The 21096-nt window shown below is 36.5% G+C and overlaps 1 protein-coding gene across 5 annotated transcripts in view; it reads right to left on the bottom strand.

Moving 5' to 3' along the window:
* The window catches only part of usp36 (ubiquitin specific peptidase 36), a 33698-nt gene that overhangs the window by 3460 nt on the left and 9142 nt on the right, over positions 1-21096 (bottom strand). For 4 of the 5 annotated variants that reach the window (XM_051886022.1, XM_051886025.1, XM_051886024.1 and 1 more), the window contains 18 exons: positions 19828-20049; positions 15603-15713; positions 15228-15330; positions 15077-15144; positions 14664-14734; positions 14464-14546; positions 14208-14319; positions 13987-14127; positions 9587-9687; positions 9363-9498; positions 8546-8899; positions 7211-7417; positions 6634-6740; positions 3871-4515; positions 2006-2226; positions 1367-1552; positions 479-594; positions 108-242 (listed from right to left, as the gene is read on the bottom strand). In XM_051886022.1, the coding sequence (XP_051741982.1) occupies positions 111-242; positions 479-594; positions 1367-1552; positions 2006-2226; positions 3871-4515; positions 6634-6740; positions 7211-7417; positions 8546-8899; positions 9363-9498; positions 9587-9687; positions 13987-14127; positions 14208-14319; positions 14464-14546; positions 14664-14734; positions 15077-15144; positions 15228-15330; positions 15603-15713; positions 19828-20049 (3116 nt within the window). In that variant the 3' untranslated portion in view covers positions 108-110. Of the gene's footprint in view, positions 1-107; positions 243-478; positions 595-1296; positions 1553-2005; positions 2227-3870; positions 4516-6633; positions 6741-7210; positions 7418-8545; positions 8900-9362; positions 9499-9586; positions 9688-13986; positions 14128-14207; positions 14320-14463; positions 14547-14663; positions 14735-15076; positions 15145-15227; positions 15331-15602; positions 15714-19827; positions 20050-21096 lie in introns of those variants that run through there. The other variant, XR_007928765.1, reaches the window with a different exon arrangement.

Genomic DNA, 21096 nt, shown 5'->3' with positions numbered 1-21096 from the left:
TATACAATTTCAAAGTATGATGATAGAAAGGATGGATAATTGTTTAATACTTTTGTAACCTGGCATAGATAAATTTTGAACTGAGAAACAAAAACACGCCCAAGCACCTTTCAATGGCGATAGCCCAAACTGCTCCTCCTGCCTCCCGGCGTGACCGACCACATGTTACGATGCTCTTGGATTTTCTGGAAGACGTTTCCATTCCTCCTCTTCTCCTTTTTGTATTTTTTCATTTTCTTCACCTAATCGAGGAGGGAAATGATATGACTCAGTATCTTGTGTTACACTAGTTAATATATAAAAATACTGTGCACAGTATACATACGTTTTATTAAAAAAAAAAAAAAAAACGTATGGCAGTAAAATATCCCAACTGACTAGTAGTCTAAGATGCAACTATAGTCATTTCCAGTCAAAATGAGTTTCCTGGAGTAAGCAATGCTCAAAAATATTGAAATATTTAAGTTGTAGTCCTCACTTTTCCACTATCAAACTCCCTGTCCCACTCGTCAAGGACAGTATCGTTTTTGGCATAGCGTACATCCTCTATGGCGTCTCTGCTGATGGCCGACGGATCTCCATCCCAACTGAGAACTGATGGAGGAAATCATTCAAAACACTGTCAGTATTTCAGGTCATGGTAAGAATTAAAGCATAGGTGCAACTGAGAACTATGATTGATCTTAAAGGGTTAGTTTACCCAAAAATGAAATATCTGTCATTAATTACTCACCCTCATGCCACAGCTTCGGCCAATACTGAGTACACTACGTCAACTACGTATGACAACGGTTCAAATTGTTGAATAAAGTCCTTATTTGTGTTTAGTTTTTGCACACAAAAAGTATTCTCGTCACTTCTTAATATTAAGGTTGAACAACTGTAGTCACGTTGACTTAATGTTTGTACTACTTTTCTGAATGTCAAAATGCCTATGAGTGGTTCAGATACCCTCTGATTTCATCAAAAATATCTTAATTTGTGTTCTGAAGATGAACAAAGGTCTTACAGGTGTGGAACGACATGAGGGAGAGTAATAAATGACAGAAATTTCATTTTTGGGTGAACTAACCCTTTAATTCCTCCTAAAAATTGTCCTTCATAAGAAAAAAAAAAAAAAAAAAGGTAAAAGTAAAAACATTTAATAATAGTTCAACTGCCAAGTATTTCTTATTTTTTTCCATCTGAACACAAAACAAGCACACTTCCATTTGAAATATATCAGAACACAAACAGAAATTGTCCATTAGAATTTAAAATAGACAAACATGTTAAGATTCAAGAATAAATCCTAACCTCTCCAATTGTCAGGAAAGCTGAGAAGTTTTGCACACAAGGTTCGGTTGACTTCTGACCGACAACTCACCCTCAGTTCCATAGGCTTTATCTGAGGAGTTCTTGAGGAGCTCCTCGACAACATCACAGCTTTTCTTGCCATCCCAGCCCTTAGGGGCGAAGCACGGGCCTTTCCTCGACACGCCCTCCGCTTCCTGATGGTTCTGCTTGCGCTTGTAGCCGTCCTGAACCTGGCTGTCCCAAACAATCACTGCAGCTGTAACAGAAAATGCCAGAAGGTTAACGCTGAAATATGACGTCAGATATTAGTACACGCCAAGAACCCAAAAGCCACTTAGAAAAGTGTGTTCTGGTGTATAGTTCATTTGAAGTCCAGTACAGTTCACATTTAAAATAAACACAAGCCAGCCTAAAGTAAATAGTAAAGGGGTGATGGATTGATGTGCTTCAAGCTTGTCCTGACAAAAACTTGCATTCTTTTTGTGGTGCATAAGTGTCTTTTCGACCTTTGGATTTTGTGGTGAAACATGACTTGGATGAATATATAAGCCCATCAAACAAAATCATCCTAGCTGTTAGAAGTAAAGACCTAATAAAACCAAAAGTTTTAATAAATAATAAGTGAAACTTTTGTTTCCACCAATCAGCACTGTCTAAAACACCAAAAACCCTCATGTCTATGATCTTACAGCAGGGAGTGTATTTATACCTGTATTCAGTTTACTAGGTTTCTGCATATCCGGGTTTCCCATCGGACTAGGAGACTCGTCTCCATTGGTCTCTTGAAGCTCCCTGTGATGTTTTTCTTTATTCCTCGGCTTTTCCTCCTCTTCTCTTAAGTCTTTTTGTTTTCTCTTTTTCTTTTTCTTCTTGGTCTCTCCTAGGTCCTGTGTCTTTGCATTTGCACCTCCAACCTCTTTTACAACAGCACTGGAAGAAAAGCAGCACCATTTACCAGGTTAAATGAATGAAGTTGTACTGTACTTAATGATATGCACATTTAAAGATATATGATATTAAACATAGGGATGTAGCAGCCACTGTCATTTTTTAAAAATAATGGCACTGACTTTAACTACAAAATAAGTTATAATATAAAAGTTTGAAAAATGCCTTTTGGTTGGACGCAAAGTTCAGTTTTCAGCTTCAGTTTTGATATGTACAGCTGAGCACATAGCCTTTAAATTGTACTCCCAGAGCTTGACGCTTACTTTTTTCTCCAAGAAGCACATGTGCTCATAAGTTGAAAAATTTAGGATCGCATTAAAAACTTTAGGTGCGCAACGCAAATTTTTCAAATGTGTTTTAGCTTAATAAGGGGAAATAATGAGACATTATAAGAACACCACAAGAAGTACACAAGGTTTTTAAATATTTTTGCTTCAAACCGTTTTTAATAATTATATAATTATTTATAGTCCTATTTTAAACTGTATAGGCTATATAGGCATGTGACGGCATCAAATTTTCATTTAACGATAATTGCTGAAGCTTTTATCATGGTAGCCTATATGATACAGATGCACTGAATTAGGTTAGAATAAAGTGTGGTCCTCCAAACAGGTTTAATAACTTTTTTCGTAAAAATAAATAGAACTCTGAACATTTAAATATACAATTAAACAACACACCCACAAAAAAAAAAAAAAAAAAAAAAAAAAACCTGTATAAAGCAAACAAATGTTTCAAACAGATTAAAGTGCAAAAAAACTATATAGGTGACACTTTACAATAGGGTCCCATTAGTTAACATTAGTTAATGCATTAAGTAGGCTAACATTAACAATAAGCAAAAGCTTGATACAGTAGTTATTATTTTTTAAGGTTAATTAGGTTAACTAAAAGATGTTTAAGATTCATTTAAAAAATAAAAAAATAAATAAATTTGGATTTACTTGGTTAAAAGCCTTTTCCAAAGAATCAACAGAATAAGTTCATTAAATGGATAGAAGTATTACAGTTCAGTAAAATATGTTTAATTAGCAACTTTTAATAATGTACACAAAAAGAAATACTCAAAAAAAAAATTGAGGCAACTATTTGCATCAGATTTGTAAGTATTTTGAACTCTAGTTGCAAGTATTTTGATATAATTTGTGTTTGACCAAATAGACTTTACATGTCTTCAACATGCACAACAAGTAATTTCAACTCAATTTTCCTTGTAAACACAACTCAAACTCAAGTGAGTAAGCGCCAATAAAATTAGACGTAAAAATAACTGGTACTACATGCATTAGCTCTTTCACTATTTACATTTCTGCTGTTCCATCAGCGCCATCTGCCGTCAGAGAGTGAATGTGCATTTCCATTCAGTGTGTCTCTTTCACTCGTTCTGTCATGTGCTTCTCATCAGTGTTATTTAATTAAATAATCACCTTTTGACGTTTTACAATCATATTAGTCTTTACATAACCAAACTGAAAACCTCTTCAAATGATAAGACGTTTGTTAAACCATTTTGCGCAGGAGGTAAGCAGTAATCCTACTGTGACTTCTCTGCCTCACGGCAAATCAGTTATGACCAGATCAGGAGCCGAGCTGATCGGACAAACTTTTCAGTAATCAACTTACCACTTTGAAACTGTGGCTCCATTTCTGAGCTCTTCCAGCTGCTCCACGTGTTTGTGCTTCTTTTTCTTTTTGGGGACGGGGTCTGCTGCTGGCCGGCCAACTGGAGGCACTGACTGAGGTTTGGTCTGACAATTCTCTGCTGCTTTAGATGACTCAATCTTATTTCCCTTGGCTTCTGAGATGAGGCTCCAAGTTTCTCCAAGACACCAGTCCTCATCTTGATGGGGCTCAAGATGGGATTGCACGCTCTCCCTCTGGACCTCAAGACCATCTGCCTCCTGCTCACGTTTCCTCTTCTTCTTCCTTTTCTTCTGCCTGTGTTCAGTACTTGGCTTTGGTTCTTCTGGGGGTGAGGCTTTAGGGGCGTCCTGCTCTACTTCCGAATGTCGGCGTTTTAGTTTCTTTTTCTTCTTTTTTAGCGTGGGACTGGCGAGTTCCTGGGGAAGTCCTGTAGTTGAGGCTGACAGGATCTGGCTCTGGATTGGTCTGGGTGTACGGGGCGGCTGAGGCTGAATGCCATTGGTCTGTGTGGAGAGAGCATGAGCGGGCGGCTCCAGAGTGGAGGAGGGCTGTTTAAGGGGACTTGAAACTTTAGGAAGGCGAGTTGAAGGTGGAGACTGCAGGTTGAACGAATGAGTTGAAAATCTGAGCAAAGGATAGAAACACTTTAATTGTTAGAAGTTGAGATGACAGAAGTACTTCGTTTTTTATTTTACTATCAACTTGTTAATGTAACATAGGGCTAGGTATTGACACAAAATTTCATGATTTGATTCGATTTCGATTCAATTCTGATTTCGATTCGATGTCGATTAATTGGCACATGTATCAGGTACAGTACATGCTAATTTTTCCAAGGGAAAAAAAAAAAAAAAAAAAAAAAAAATCTCTCAACTAATGCTGTAAACTATACAGCATTAGAATCCCACTTGGTACATTACTATAATATTAAAGTAAAAAGCAATTGATTTGTATAGGCTACATTTAAATTACACATGGATTTTTGTTTTATAATAATGTTCTAATAACTTTATGACAATTAAGTTTCAGCTGTTTTTTGAAATTGAAATGGGTTGTCAAGATACATGAATTTATTCAAACATATATTAAATACTGAAAAACAGGTTAAGTAAAAAAAATACAATGAATATGCAATATAATGTATATATTTATCAAAATGCTCATCTCTAGAGTTAATTTTTCTAGCTAACTATCAAGTTTTTGGACAATAAATGTAACATTATGTGACATTGTTTACAAGACATTTTATTGACGTCTTTCCCTGGTTGAAACACTGATTGAGTGATTACATAAGACATGTAAGTTGTACTGTATCTTTTAACCTTATATTCATTCATGTTTATTTCATACTATAACTAATAATAATTGTTTGAATTTCATAATAAATTGACAATTTGAAAGCTAGGATTTTGTTTCACATCAGAAGTAACAAAGCTCAAAGCGATTTATTAGATGGGAGGCGCGACAGTTTTGTTCATTCATCAACTAAAAACAGCATAGACTAAATGATCGATTCTTGGCATTATGAATCACTATCAATTCATCAAAATTAGAATCAATTAAAGTTAAGAAATCTTTTAACCCAGCTCTAAATGTAACAATACCTATCTGTCTTTCTGCAGTACCATTACTACCAAAAAATTTGGGAAAGGTATCGATTATATAAGTGTTGCCTGCATATGCCTTTTCAATAAAAAAATAATAATTACAGTGTGTGTGGCAGCAGTGTGTTGAAATTCCTCAAATACTCTGGTTAGGGGTTTGACAAAGGGATAGATTTCAATTTTACCATTGTTTACTCAACCTAACATTTTTCTAAAACTTTATGACTTCTTTCTTGAGAAAGAAATTTTACTCTCAACACTCTGGTGTTCCTTGTCTAGCAGTCAAAAATTAAAAAAATTTTCTCTCAATGAAATGAATGTACTACATTTAGGTTAATGTTTTTCATTTAATATTTTAGGGGATTTTATTTAAAAAAAAAAATAAAACAGAAAAATTTAGTAGGATTAATCTATATTTATTTATACAGTGAAGACTATGCAGTGGTTTTACATTTGATAAATTTCTGTTGATAGAGACTGTTCTGTTTTTTATTACTACTATTATTTATTTCACAGGAATGCTATATTTTTAAGTTGTACCTAAACCTCTCTAAGAGAGGAAATGGAATTATTTTGCACATGATGCTTGCCAATAAACAGTTGTCAATTCATGATACTTTCTCATCTCTTTTTTTTTTTATACTTAAAACACATTGTTGTTAAAAATAGCTAAATAACCCCAGTGGGTCTGTCTGAAGCCTTCTATTTGTTATGTAGTATTATTTATTACAGTGATCGGTATCGGCCAATACTGCTTCCAGTAATTGGCAATCGGCCCCAAAATCCCTGATCGGAGCACCCTTAAAATGCAAAGCAGCTCTGATTCAGCACAAAGCTAAAGCCTACATCTAAACTTCAAATTAACTCATGCAGCGACATCTCTTCTCTGAGGATGTTTACTGGCGTGAGGGCAGGGCAACCTGTCACTCACATGAGATCAACCAATAGCAAACTACAACCATTAATCAATTCCCCATGGACAAAATCAAGCCCCGCCCTACATTTGTTCTTGTTTGAGAAGCCACTTCATTAGATATACATCACAATAGGGAAGAAAAGACTAATCGCAACTTCCGTTTCATGCTGACTTTAAATCAAATCTACTCTAAGCTCTACATATCAGAGAGAGAGTGAGTACCTGTGGAGCGGGTGAGTTGAGGCCTGGCTGAGAAGATCACTGGACAGATGAAGAGATGAAGGGGGCGGAGCCTCAGTGCTGCTGCTCGGGCTCTGCCGGGGACTGGCCTGCAGTTATTGACATAAATAAAAACTTTGTGGTCTAAAAAAAATATAAAATAAAAAAACATAGCCATGAAACGTGACAATGACAAAGGGACCCATATGGGGGAAGAAATCATCAAGACCAAACAAAAAAAGAAAAAGAAAAAAAAAAAAAAAGTAGGAAGGGGGAAGGGAAAAGAAAGTGTAGCAGAGAAGAATTAGAAATTGTTAGAAATAAAAAATAAAAAAAAATAAAAGAAATTTTTAAAAAAGGACAGCAGTGCAGACTGCGAACCGACAAAACAGACATGAGCTGAAGAGTAAACGTATTATTATTACAGATTATTGGCCGTTATGAGCAAAATCTCACAAAGTCTTTCAACATCTGTTCGTCTACGAGGAATGAAGTGGACAAACATGGGCAGGCAAACAAACAAGCAGTCTTGAACGCCACCAGCAGATGAAACGAGGGTGGGTTGAGCTGGCAGACTAACCTTCTTGGCGGACAGGGCGAGTCGTTTGGCGGGCGGGGGCGACATGGTGCTGACGGCCTCTGATGTGACATTGGTGAGGGCCTGGGGTTTGAGCTTCACCACCTTCTGCTCCTCTGAGTTAACGCGCTCCATGCTCTTAGCTGGAGATGATGCAGCGTTCACACTAGACGTGTCGCCAACAGGCGCGCTCCTCGTGCCAATAGACTCCTGAGAGAGAGAGAGAGAGAGAGAGAGAACACAAACCACATGTGAGACTAACATCAAACTGCGTTCACTCTACTTTCATAATGTGAATATTCAATGAATATGTAGTGTTGACTAAATGAGTGGAAACATCTTTGAAGTTGGTATGCAGCAGAAAACATAACTTCTGTTTATAGTAGGGCTGCACGATATATCAAAATAAAATTGATATTGTAATATGGCTGCAGTTTAATTAAACATACCACTGTTTTCAAAGTAAAGTGTGGCGTTTACACACCTGAGCTGCATGCGTGTAAATTAACTCTGAAATATTTTTATTTGCCAGAAACCCAACGAAATAAAAGTCCGATGGGTTAGTGTTTGAAAATGAAGAAATTAAAACATAAATATTAATATTGTAATTTTAGGTTTTATTTTAATTTTTAGTAAAGTTTTATTTCTTAATTTTTATTTTATAGTACAATACAGTATTACAATATATTTCTTGTTTAATTTTTTAATAATAATCACAATAAAACCATAAATTATTCTATAGTCATATTGAATTGGTAAAAAAAAAAAAAAAAAAAAAAGTGGAGAAAACCACATTTTTCAACACGAGAAAAAAAAAATGGTGTAAGATTTACTTTAAAAAATTCACTCAAAAAAAAAATGAAGTAGAAATACTGAAATATTATTTTCTTGTAAAATGTACTCCAATAATTGTTATTCAGCTTAAATATTTTTATTACCATGAAGCTTTTCCTAAATCGTTCAGCCCTCAAATAATTTTGCCATTTAAAAAGTCTTCAGAGTAAACAGTATTTTTTTTTTTTTTTTTTACTTTTTAAAAATTATTTTTAAAATTTATATTTTCTATGCAGATGCAACAATCACCCCACTCACTGTAGAATGATTAATTCTTTCCAAATACAGCTGCTATTCATGTCATCTGGTGAAACATCCTGTATTTTTTTTTTTTTATGGTCACAAAAAAAAATAAAAAATAAAAATAATATCACAATGTCAGTTTTTTCCCCAATATTGTGCAGCCCATGCCATTATACCGAAACTCTTGCAGAACTGTCAAAGTACACTTTGCTTGACAAAATCCAGCACTTAAACAGCACACTCAGGTCCACGGAGACTTACTTTAGAGTCGGAGGAGGTGTCTGCTGAGGAGCTGTCAGACAGGGATTTGAGTGAGGTAGATGATGGCAGGCCACGGCCCTCGCTGTTGCTCCTCTTGTCGGTGTCGGGTTTGGGGAGGCCGTTGGATGGAGCAGGGGTGCTGCTGCGGGACTGAGGCTGAGGTATGGGCTTCTTCACTTTCTTAAAGGACTCCTCGATCAGTGTGGGTCCACTGGGCGGCTTGGGCAGGGCATGAGACGTGCCTGTACCATTAGACATCTTCGGCGATTGGACCCCTGAACAGTTCCTGGCTACTGGAATACCAAGCCCTCCATCCACAGACTGGATTTTTCTCAGCTGAGCGGGATCAAGCTTCTGTAAGAGGAAAAATAAGATGTTTTTTTTTTTTTTTTTTTTAAATGTGATGTTAGCATGTTAGTTGTGCCAGTGGCAACAATGTACTAAAAAACAGGAAAGTTTTTCGAGTACAGACAACAACGTTGTCAAACGATCCCCGTTCACACGCATCCGCTTCAATTTTCAATTCTTTTGCTTCAATGAAAGGTTAGATTTTTGTGATTTTTTTGAATAAAAGGTCAAAAGGATTAACAATGCAGATTTATTTTCACAAGCGACTTTGTTCATATTTACCAATAATTCTGACCAGTACTGTAAATGCTTCAAACTGTAAAGGTTTCATTATATTTATTTGAGATTATTTCTGAATGTAATAAAATCCCCCCCCCCCCCTTTCAATGTAAATCTGCTGGATTTTGTTTAGCGATTCCTTTATGTTTTTATTCAAATCAAATCTCCAGATGGTGTTAGACGTGCCTACCTTTGCAACCTGTGGCGAAGACAAAGGTCCATTGAATGTGCTCTTCTTCAGCTGCTCCGGTGTCATGTTAGTTCTGCCAGAGTGCACCATGTTCTGCTTTATATTTGAAGCATCTGTATTTTTCTTTTCAGGGATCCTACAATTCAAATGATTTAATTGTAATAATGAAGCATCTCTACTGGCTACTGAAATATGAACAGCAGAAGAAAGAGTATAAATATTACCTCAGGTAAAAGAGGACATAAGCCTGCTGATTAAGGACAACCTTGATGTTACTGGAATGCACCATTGAGTCATTCATCTGGTACCACTGCCCATTACTGGCCTATCAAAGGATATTTGCACCAGAATGTTAACCAAACAAATTAAAAATGCAAAAGACAACACATTATCAACTTTTTCACCTATGTGCTAGTTAATTTAACAAATTTACCTAAAACACAATATACAGTCTCGCACCCAGCTCTTCGTGTCTTCCACCAATGTATTTTTGTTTTGTTTTTGTCGAATTAACAGGGGACTAACAGGAGTTTCTAGTCATGCATCAAAGGTTTTATGTTCACCATATTAAAATACTGAAGTCATCTGAGGTCATTTTAGTAAAGCCAGTAGCTATAACGGCTTTTAGTCACAACAACTACAAAGAGCTCTCCTAACTTGCATTGGTACGAGGAAAAAAAAAAAAACCTGCAAAAACAGCCAGTACCAGCAGTAAATGGTAGTTCTATTATATAAATAATAAATAATAATAATTATTATACAAAAGACTTGACTGCTCAATGCTGCTATTGGCCAATCAGAATCAAATATTCCAGATAATAGTAATAACCAATAATAGCGACAGACTAGCAAGTTTTACCACAAGTAAAAAGAAGCATGGTTCTCGTGGTTTTTGGTACATGTACCAATGAACCCTTTTCACAGACTGATGATGTGTTTCCACAGTTACTAACATCATAAAAGTTAAATTTCCATTGTTGAAAAAAAAAAAAAAAAAAGAAAGAAAAGTAAATGTATAATATTATTCGGTGTTATATTACCTTAGCAATAATTTTCAGAAAACTAGAGTGTTTCTAATCCAACATCTGATGGAGTGATGGCAAATTTGACATTTTCAATATTTATTTCCTCATTTGGAAAGTCATAAAAACACTATTGTGAATTTTTCTTTTGCTATTGGAACAAATGGGAACACGCACACAAAAATAATATTTGTTGAAGTTTTTGTTCACCACTATAGAGGTTTACCAAACACTGACAACTTCCACTTTTGAGAACCTCGGAAGTGTGAAAAGGGTAAATTGTAGTATCAAGATAAACCATTATGTTATTTCCTGCTACATTTATTGCTTCATAAATTAAAATGAGCTTATTTTAAAAGTGCCTCTATTATGCTTTTTCAGATATTTCTGTTCATGCAGTGTGTAATATAGCACTTTGTGATTGTTAAAGGTCTGCAAAGTTTCAAATTACAAATAAATGGCGTTATTGTCTCCCAAAAGAAAGAACTGTTTCTGAACTGCCTGAAACAAGCCGACAGTAATTCCTGTCTTACTTTCTGCACGAACCTACGTAGGTTTGTAACAGATTTGCATAATGCCATGGTCCAATGGTCTTCACTGGCTGTGTGTAAACAATGTCTACTTTGACCCTCAAACACTGTAGTTGTAGTTGTAGCTGAAGCCTAGCAGAGTTTGGTTCGTGTTGTCGACATGTCGAGAAGACGCTGTTTTTTGTGCTGCCAAAGCAAATCTTCTTTGCATGCACTTCAAAGGGATGAGGACTCGGGCTCGAATTGACATGGTGAAACTGACGTCATTGTTACTGTTCGCTGTGTATCACTGTATAGGAAGATCCAGAGCTGAAATTCAGATATGGTAATGGCCGTTTGATTTCCGACATGCGCTATAAGTGATAGACAAGGGCGCTTGTTGGTTTCTGCTGTAAAACCTTTCTGACAAAACGTATTTAGGGTTCTTTTTTTTTTTTTTTTTTGCAAATGAATTCTTCAATTGGTAGTGTAGGGCCCTTTGATTTCCGCAAAAACACGGACAGAATCACAGAATCCAGTCATAAAAACAGAATTTAGTAGAGATGCACCGCTGTATCGGCCAATAATCGGTATCAGCCGATAAAAGCTATTATTATTTCCTGTCAATCAAAGGGTGCGGAAAAACATGTTCAGACTGCAACTCATACATAATGTGTGTGAAGAAAATCGCTCGTGTTGAATTTTAACGCATTAACAGCTTAAAAATAGTGACGTTAAAGCAGGCTCTTTTTGACCGTATCAATCACCCGTAGTTCAAGCCAGGGTTGCCAGGTCTGCGTTTTTTTTCCTACATCAAATATTATTTGTAGCGCCTCCCATCCAATAATCGCAAAAGATTTGTGCTTTATTACTTCTGATAAGAATAAAAGTTTAAGTTTTCAAATTCTGTCCATTTTATCATGAAATTCAAACAATAAATGGCGTTTTGAAGCTCTTAAATGTGACGTGTCAGATCGCTGTAATGACTCAGTTCAGGCGGCAGCGCGGAGCGTGAGTCTTTTCTTCCTCTTACAAGTTATATCTTGAAAAACATGAATGAACATCAAAGGTATGTTGAAATACATTGTAGGCTACACCTTACCAGAATGTATCATGTCTCATGTAATCACTTTATTTGTGTTTTATTTGTGCGGAAAGACGTCGATAAAACAGCTTGTGAACAATGTCACATCATGTCACTTTTACCTCAGGAATGTTTTCCAGTGTTCACAGTTCCAGCTATGTACATATATATATATATATATATATATATATATATATATATTACACACACACACACACACACTAGAGAGGAGCTTATTTACTGTTAATTATATGTTTGTGCAAATTTGCCATGAAGACAAGTGCTTATGAAAACTACCTTATGTGACACTAAGTTTTATACATTTCAGTTTTTATTTGAGTGTAATTATTATATCTGAAAATAAACAGCAGCTGAATATAATACCTCTGTTGTAAACTGTAACCTCTAATATTGTAGTGTACCAAATGAGAGGGTTCCCTGTATAGTTTGCAACATTATTTGGGAGAGGTTTTTTTTTTCCTTAAGAAAAACCAAACTATCTGTATCAGTATCGGCCGATATCATTCTGAATAAGCGGCTATCGGTAGCGGCAGAGAAATTTATCATCGATGCATCTCTAGAATTTAGTATATAACGCGGAATGTAATGGAATTTGTCACATTTTTGATGAATGAATAAAAAGCAGGTCAGTACACTTAAATCAAATCGCGATATAGACTAGTGTCTGTGAATATTAAACCACAAATAGACTATATAAATATGAATCCTGCATGTCTGTGTGCCTCTGAAATGAATGACGTGGAAGCACGGTTTCATTTACCTCACACACACACAAAGAAGCACGTGCGACGCTCGCTGTGTTTTCATCCTCTGTCGCTTCACTATATGAGGAAACGAACGCACGAAATTCATATCCAGAGCCGCTCTGAAAGTCACTTCATCAGCATTTAACCGCAGAGAAACTCAAAGCTCTCGGCAACCCGTCAAAACAAAAGTTCAATTTAACTTGACAGAAGCATATTAGTGTTGTACAGTAGAATTTAGATAAATTAATTTTATAATAAATTATTAAAACTATCTTTAAAGGAATAATCTTAGTTTTTCTTCCATGTTTTAAATTTTACCAGTAAAGCTCTGTTATGCAGCACATTGTTTGACAAAAAAAAAAAAAAAAAAGTTTAATTTCACAATTAAAAGATAAATTAAATGGTATGCATTCATTTGATTGCCGGAAAAATTAAAATACGGAACAGAATTTCTGAGAATAATATTTCATAAAAATACTTTTTTTTTAATTAATAAATTTTGTTGTTTTTAAGAATTTAATTAATTAGACATGCTTTTTGATTATTAAAATGTAATTAAACCATTAAAAGTTAAAACAGAAAACAGAATTTGGTAAAAATAAAACAGAATTTGAGGGCAAAGAATAAAATGTATATCATAGGGCCCTAAAAAAACAAAAAGTATTTTTTTTTTAACTTTTAATAAATTGTTGGTAAATTGGATAAGTTTCATTATTTCAATTAATTAGACATGCTTTTTGATTACCAAAATGTAATTTATCCATTAAAATGGAGTCCAAAAAAAAAAAAAAAAAAAAAAACACCACACACACACACACACACACACAGAAACCAGAAAATTAAAACAGAAAAAAACGGAATTTGGGAAAAAATAAAACGGATTTCAGTCAGGTATTGTATCAAAGTCATAATTTTGGTATAGCGACAACACTAGAGCAGAGTAGACCAATCACAGCAGACTGGGACATCTGACCAATCAGAGCAGAGCAGGCTGTCGCAAAGGAGTTTAGAGAGACCAAATCCTTTTTTAAACCATTTCAGACACTGTGAGACGAGAGGTGACGCTGCAATTATGAGAAAGTTAAAGTGTTTTTTGTCCTTGGATGCATGTAAACCTATTGTAGGAGACCTCCAAAAAAAATAGGAACCAGCATAATAAGGGCACTTTAAAAAAAAAAAAAAAAAATCTGAAATGATTAAATAAGCAGGTTTTATTTAAAAGCCATACTACATGGCACTCACCTTGACATAGCAGTAGTAGTGTCCAGCATGGCAGCTGTAGCCCGAGTGCACAAGCACAGCATAGAGGCCGTACATGACAGGATCTCCAGTGCTCTGGGACATGTATGGACGAATGTTCAGGAACTCTGGGTAGCCGACATCCTACCAGAAAACCATCAATCAGTGGGTTGATCACAGACTAAAGGCCCGTTTGCGTGGCAGTGGCGTGTGTAGGCTGATACCTTGGTAATTTTCCCTCCACTGAAGTTGGCGAATCGTTTAAGTGACAGTGTCAGCACATTTGATGTTCTGTGAACTGTGAACCGCTTAGAAGCTGGAACTTTCTTCTTACATCTAAAGCAAGAAAAGAAACAACTAATGCTGAACAGAGTCTCCAGAGAGTGGTTGCTTACCGGATCAAGAGCTTGACTGGCCTGCACGAATATGTTTTGTTGGTATTGTATATAAACTTCTAAGAAAGATTGGTGTACAACTCACTTGGCACACATGTAGGCATTCTCGCCACTCAAAACATCAGGCTTGACAAATAGTTCCAGAGCACGAACGATGTTGGCCGCTTGCTGAAATAGAAAGTGAGAGAGAGTTAATGTTATTCAGAGGAGATTTCAGCCTGGGACAAAAGACATTCATCACCCTGTCATGGCTGAGCCACAGGGCTTTGAAAAACAGAATCTCACCCGAATCTCCAGAGCGATGTCCAGGTATGGGTCATAGGTATCTGACACACTTTTACAAACAGAACACTTTACTGCAAAAACAGAGAAAACAAAATAAAGACACTGATTAATGCCTCGTACGCTACCGTTCGAAAGTTTGGGAAAATGGTTTTCAGTATTGATAAGAATAAGAAATGCTTCTTGAGCAGCAAATCTGCATCATAGAATGATTTCTGAAGGATCATGTGACACTAAAGACTATCCACCCATCAGGCTGGGTGACACAGCTAAAATATCTCAATTATATCCTCATGCATTTTTATTATTGTTGATTTTGCCAATGATTTTTTTCTATAGCCAACAAAATCATCACATCTTTCTTTGAAGCTCAATGCATCATGGTTAGCCTCTAAATTGATGGTGTTTGTGCTCACCTCTTGACCTCAAATAACCCCCAAAAATCTGGTGGACCAGCGTGGTGGCCTGTGTCTGTCTGTCCAGCCTGTGAATAAAAGGGCGCGTTACTCCTCTGATCCAGTAAAACAAACTCTGGGGGTTTCACTAACAAACTCTTTGTGGTCTTACTTGGGATATCCGTTCAAACAAGCTTTCTGCATGGCATCGATGGTGTAACGCAGAAACTCGTGAGCATCCTCTTGGCTCCCAAATCGAAAATGGCGAGCAATTTCTGAAGGATAAAAAGTAAATAAAAAAAAATAAAAAATCAGGTTATGTTAGAGGATAATTGAAGAAAGGGAGCAGGATAAAGAACAGAAACGACACTCCCGGGAGTATCTGGGAAAACAGTTTTATGACTCAACACTTAGTCACAGGCTGCCACAGTAGTCATCAGCAGCACTTCCTGTAATGTGCAAGTAATCTCTAAGCTTAAAAAGCCATTTGGAAATGTTGCATGTTTGTTTGAACAAACTTGGGTCGGCCATTAGAGGAAGCTCTTACTTTTCAGATCTCGGATGAATGATACAGGTTTGATGGCATTGCCCGTGTTGGCAAAGGCTTGGATGATGTGGTTCTGCATTACGCAAATCATGCAGAATCCTGATTGGTGACCTGAAGGAGACAAAAGAGAGATTTTACATCAGTAATCATAGTGAATTCCAGACAGGAAACATCCTACGGGACAAACCAGCTTTTATTTAAAACCAATTATACTCTAAACCAGTGGTTCTCAACCAGGGGCTTGGAACACTTCCAAGAGGGGTGGCTTCAGGTGATTTAAAATAATAAAAAAAAATAAAAAAAAGTCATGGTTTTTAGCTTATTTTAAAGCTTGTTTTGTCTATTTCAAATGGTTCTTTCAACAACTGTTTTTTGTTTTAAAAGTCCAAGGCCTAAATGTATGATTTCCAGACAATGAAAAGTCATGGAAATTTCTGTAATGAGTATGAATTTTCTAGACATGTCAAGCTCTAAAATATTTTATTGGGCAGAAACTGGTGTATGTGTGAATAAAAAAAAAACACCTCATCCCATCATCACAAACAACTGGAATCATCATGTAAATTCATTGGTCAAAAAAAAAAAAAAAAAAAAAAAAAAAAATTTAGTTCTTGAAACACCTGCAATAATGGAATTTAATTATTTTAATATCTTGCCACTCCTAGTTTCTGTAAATAAAACGGTTTGAAAACAAGCAGCTTTGTCATTCTAGCAGAAATATCGGTTGGACTTAGTGTACTTACAAAAGTACTGAGCAGTGTAAGCCAACTACATGGCTAAAGTTAAGGTTTAGGGGTAGCTTCAGGGTTAGTACCTAGTTAGTGTCATTACTACAATAAGTACATAGTATTTTAATGCGAAACAGGACTGTAAAATAAAGTGCTACCGAAATATCTTAGCCTACATGGGCTGAATATTGTCTTAAAGGAACACTCCACTATTTTTGAAAATAGGCTAATTTTCCAACTCCCCTAGAGTTAAACAGTTGAGTTTGACCGTTTTCGAATCCATTTAGCCGATCTCCGGGTCTGGCGGTACCACTTTTAGCTGCAGCTTAGCATAGTTCATTGAATCTGATTAGACCGTTAGCATCTCGCTCAAAAATGACCAAAGAGTTTTGATATTTTTCCTATTTAAAACTTGACTCTTCTGTAGTTACATCGTGTACTAAGACCGACGGAAAACGAAAAGTTGCGATTTTCTAGGCCGATATGGCTAGGAACTATACTCTCATTCCGGCGTAATAATCAAGGAACTTTGCTGCCGTACCATGGGTGCAGCAGGCGCAATGATATTACGCAGTGCCTGAAAATAGGCTAACTTCCGTCAACATAACCAACGTGACCACCTGCTTGCACAAGGAGCGTGCCTTGCAACTACGGAGACATTTGGGAGAGATGATTCAGAAGATATTTACTTTGGTGCAGATCATGAACCATATTTTTTGCAGGCTGCAACTACACAAACTTAGTGCCGGTCACGTTGAAAGTTACCTAGCTGGGGACTATTTTCAGGCACTGCGTAATATCATTGCGCCTGCTGCATCCATGGTACGACAGCAAAGTTCCTTGATTATTAGGCCAGAATGAGAGTATAGTTCTTAGCCATATCGGCCTAGAAAATTGCAACTTTTCATTTTCCGTCGGTCTTAGTACTTACAGGTCTTAGTAGGTCTTAGTAACTACAGAAGAGCCAAGAGTCAAGGAAAAATATCGAAACTCTTTAGACCATTAGCATCTCGCTCAAAAATGACCAATCAAATCCAATGAACTATGCTAAGCTGCAGCTAAAAGTGGTACCGCCAGACCCGGAGATCGGCTGAACGGATTCGAAAACGGTAAAACTGTTTAACTCTAGGGGAGTTGGAAAATGAGCCTATTTTCAAAAATAGTGGCATGTTCCTTTAAACAGCAGTAGGCCTTGGAAGAAAAAGGTTGAGAACCACTGCTCTAAAGCATGAGAACACAATAAGCAACAGTCTGAAGAAAATCTTGCGGAGCAATTTAGTGAAAGTTAGTAAGCTGTCAACATTCGCATAGCTAGCTGTACACATCCAGTTCAAAGGCACAGACATGTTAACTACTAGGGATGTGCCCGAAGCTGAATACTATGTTGGGAAAGGAAATGACACATTCTACGGAGCCCCTAACATGGTGATGGGAAAAAAAAGAAAAAAAAAAGAGATATGAGGAAAAATACATTTCAATGCTTTTGTGTTCTCTCACAATTATAAAGTTGTGTTGTATATAATTTGCAGAAATCAGGGAGCTGCTATCAATATGCGAGGTTATGAAATCACTTTTGAATGCATGCTCGCTATATACTTTATTTCTGCCATGTTTTGTTTATGCTTGTAAAGGTTGCTTCACAGCAGTGTTGCCATGTCCACATATTATAAGCGTTTTTGGGGTTGTCCGTTCTCATTTAAGCTTGGCTCATACAGCGATTGAATTTCTGGAGTTATTAAAGTGAGCAGGAGCGGGTCGCGATATTTCTTATTTTCAGCATAAAGCATTTCCATTTATTTCATTTTTAATGGGCTTTGCCCATTTGCTTGCAAGATCTGGCAACACGAATGAGTCCGGCTCGTACCGCTTTTCCTGTGGTTTCTTACAAAAATTCTATGCAGTGTGTACGGAACAGGATTAAGCATTAAAAAAAACTTAGCTGCAGTGAGTATGTGGCCAGGATCTGTTGCACACCAGGATGATCCATGGGACTTTTATTATGCTTATGCTGCAGTCGGCCGCTTCTACTCTTTCCGTTGCGTATATGTGGAGTAACACAGCGCTGTTTTACACGGTTAAAACCATCATACTAAATACATTTGAGTGTGTTGAAAGTTGTTATAACATTACTCTGTGCGTTCACTTGACGGCTGGTGTAAGAGACTTGTTGCACTTTGTTGCAATCTATCAATATTAGAATGTCATTAATAAAAAAACTGGATGACATGCAATTAATTTAAAAATACATTGTGGAAATTTTTGATGTTATATATTTTTGATGGAAAAAGCACTCTCTGATTATGTTAGCCACTTGACAAAATAGTGTTGTCTCTGAGGTTCAAACATGTTACTTGCAGCAAATCAAGAAAACAATTCAAACAATAAGACTAACCATGTTCAGCTATATAACAATGATTAGCTTTCTGTCTGTAAATGTAACCAAACAGTTGTTCCCTTGTCTAATAAAACACATAATATATTAAAAGCGTCTTTAGTGTTTCCATGATTTCTACGAAATTAAAACGAGAAATCGGGTGTAACGCAGGTATGACGTCATTGACAGGCGACGAAATGACACGGTCTGTGTTAGGGCTGGGTAAACAATATCGATTTCTCGATTTTAATCGATTCTCATTTTTACGAACCGATATCAATTCTTAAATCTTAAGAATCGATTAGTCTAGTCTGTTTTCAGTTGAGGAATGAACGGAACATGTAGCGCACCTCCCATCCAATAAATCGCAATAATCTTTGCGCTTTGTTACTTTTGATATGAAGCAAAGTTTCAGATTTCAAATGACGTCCATCTTACTATGAGATTCAAAAAAATCAATACTGTTTTGTCGCTGTTTAATGTGACGTGACAGATCGCTTTAGCGCCTCAGTTAAAGAGAAGCGGCAGCACGGAGCGCATGTGAACACCCTCTCCTCCGCTTTAACACCAGTTACAGCGTGAAATAAACATGACTAAACATCTGAAGGTATGTTAAAATACACAGTACAACTTACTGAAATCCATATCATGTCTCTTGTAATAGCTCAATCAGTGTTTCAACCTCAGAAAGACGTCAATGAACAGCTTGTAAACAATGTCACGTAACATCACATTTACCTCAGAAAAACATATTCAGTGACCATAAACTCATTAGTCAGCTAGAAAAGAGTACTGTAGAATCGAATCGAAATCGTAATCGAATCGCAAGCATGTGAATAGAAATCGAATCGTGAAAATTGTGTCAATACCCAGCCCTAGTCTGTGTCTTGGTTAAAATAGGTGATTTCTCTGGATTTCTTGGAAACATTTGGGGTAATGTAAGTACACAAGTCAACTAATATATATATATATATATATATATAAATAAAACACACTGATCTAGTGGTTTTTGGATATTTTAATCTAAAAATCTTAAATATTGTACCTTTAACCACATTGTTGAAGGGTAAACATTCACATGTGCATACTAGCGTAGATTATGTTTAGTGAAGTGCTTTCTTACAGGATCGGCTGTGCTCCTTTGAGAGGAGGTAGTTGGCCAGCGGTGGGGTGTAGGTGAGACACTGCACAGTGGAGTTGAGGAAGCAGGTGTTGCCCAGGTTGTGGAGTCCGGCTCCAACACGATACACCCGCTCCCACTTCATGGACAGCTTGTTCCCAGGGAAGAGCATCTTCTGCGGGGCAGGGATCCCATCGCTCTGCCCAATGCTCAGGCTCTCAGATACTGACGAAAAAGATGAGACCAGTTTATTAAAAGAAAAATACCTTTACTTGCTTTTTAAAATCATATGAAGATCAAATATAAAACTACATGCACATGGTATTTGGTGTCATTCACATGTGATGTGCAGAATTAAGGTGCGGTCACATTTACCATTGTTTAGTGAATTTTAACTGGCAAAATCCAGTCATTTCAAAAGTAACCCATGCGATCAGGAATGGTGAGGGCAAAAGATTTCCCCACCCAGATATTGCATGGGGTTCGAGTTGGTCAAACAAATTCACTACGCTGACCAACTAAAAGCTGCTTGGTTTGAAAATGAGTTCATTGTGAGCTGTGCTTTATATATCACTACACTGTTGACAGTAGACAAAGGACCTTTTTTGCCCACAAAATTTCACTGAAACGTCGCTAATGTGACCGCACTTTTAAAGTTACTGAAAAATTGTGTATGTTTAAAGGTGCAGTTTAAGCTACAGAGGGGCTGACCTACAGTCTGCGTCTGTCTGTCCAAGAATACATGACACAATGTATAAACAAATATTTGAAGGGTTAAAAACATGTTCATCACCTCAGAGAAAGTGCACAACTTCAAGGCCAATTTTTGTCCAATTGACGTGCTGGACAAAGGCAAAATACAAATGTTTTATCTAGGTCTGCCAGTCTGATTTTGCGAAAAAACTGAACTTGTACGATTTCAGACACACAAAAGTGTTATATTACCGTTTTATCCTCATAATTGTTTGTTTTTAAAGCCAAGCCGATTTTTTGACGAAAAACAAACCTGCGTTAAACTAGATAAAACTAAATATAATAAATTTAAGACCTGTTTTTTGCTTTAAAAAAAAAAAAAAAAAACACTAAATTTGAAATAACTAGATTAAAAACCTTTTCAACAGAATAAAACAATTATCACTGAGGAGAAGAGATATTAAATTTCAATAAAATATTTTTAGCCTTACAAATATCATTTCTTAAAGGGTTAGTTCACCCAAAAATGAAAATAATGTCATTAATTACTCACCCTCATGCCGTTCCACACCCGTAAGA

Source organism: Ctenopharyngodon idella, chromosome 3 (assembly GCF_019924925.1).
Source record: "Ctenopharyngodon idella isolate HZGC_01 chromosome 3, HZGC01, whole genome shotgun sequence".
Classification (NCBI taxonomy): Eukaryota; Metazoa; Chordata; class Actinopteri; order Cypriniformes; family Xenocyprididae; genus Ctenopharyngodon; species Ctenopharyngodon idella.
Note: the sequence above shows the minus strand (reverse complement) of the source record. Positions and strands in the feature narration are given on the sequence as shown.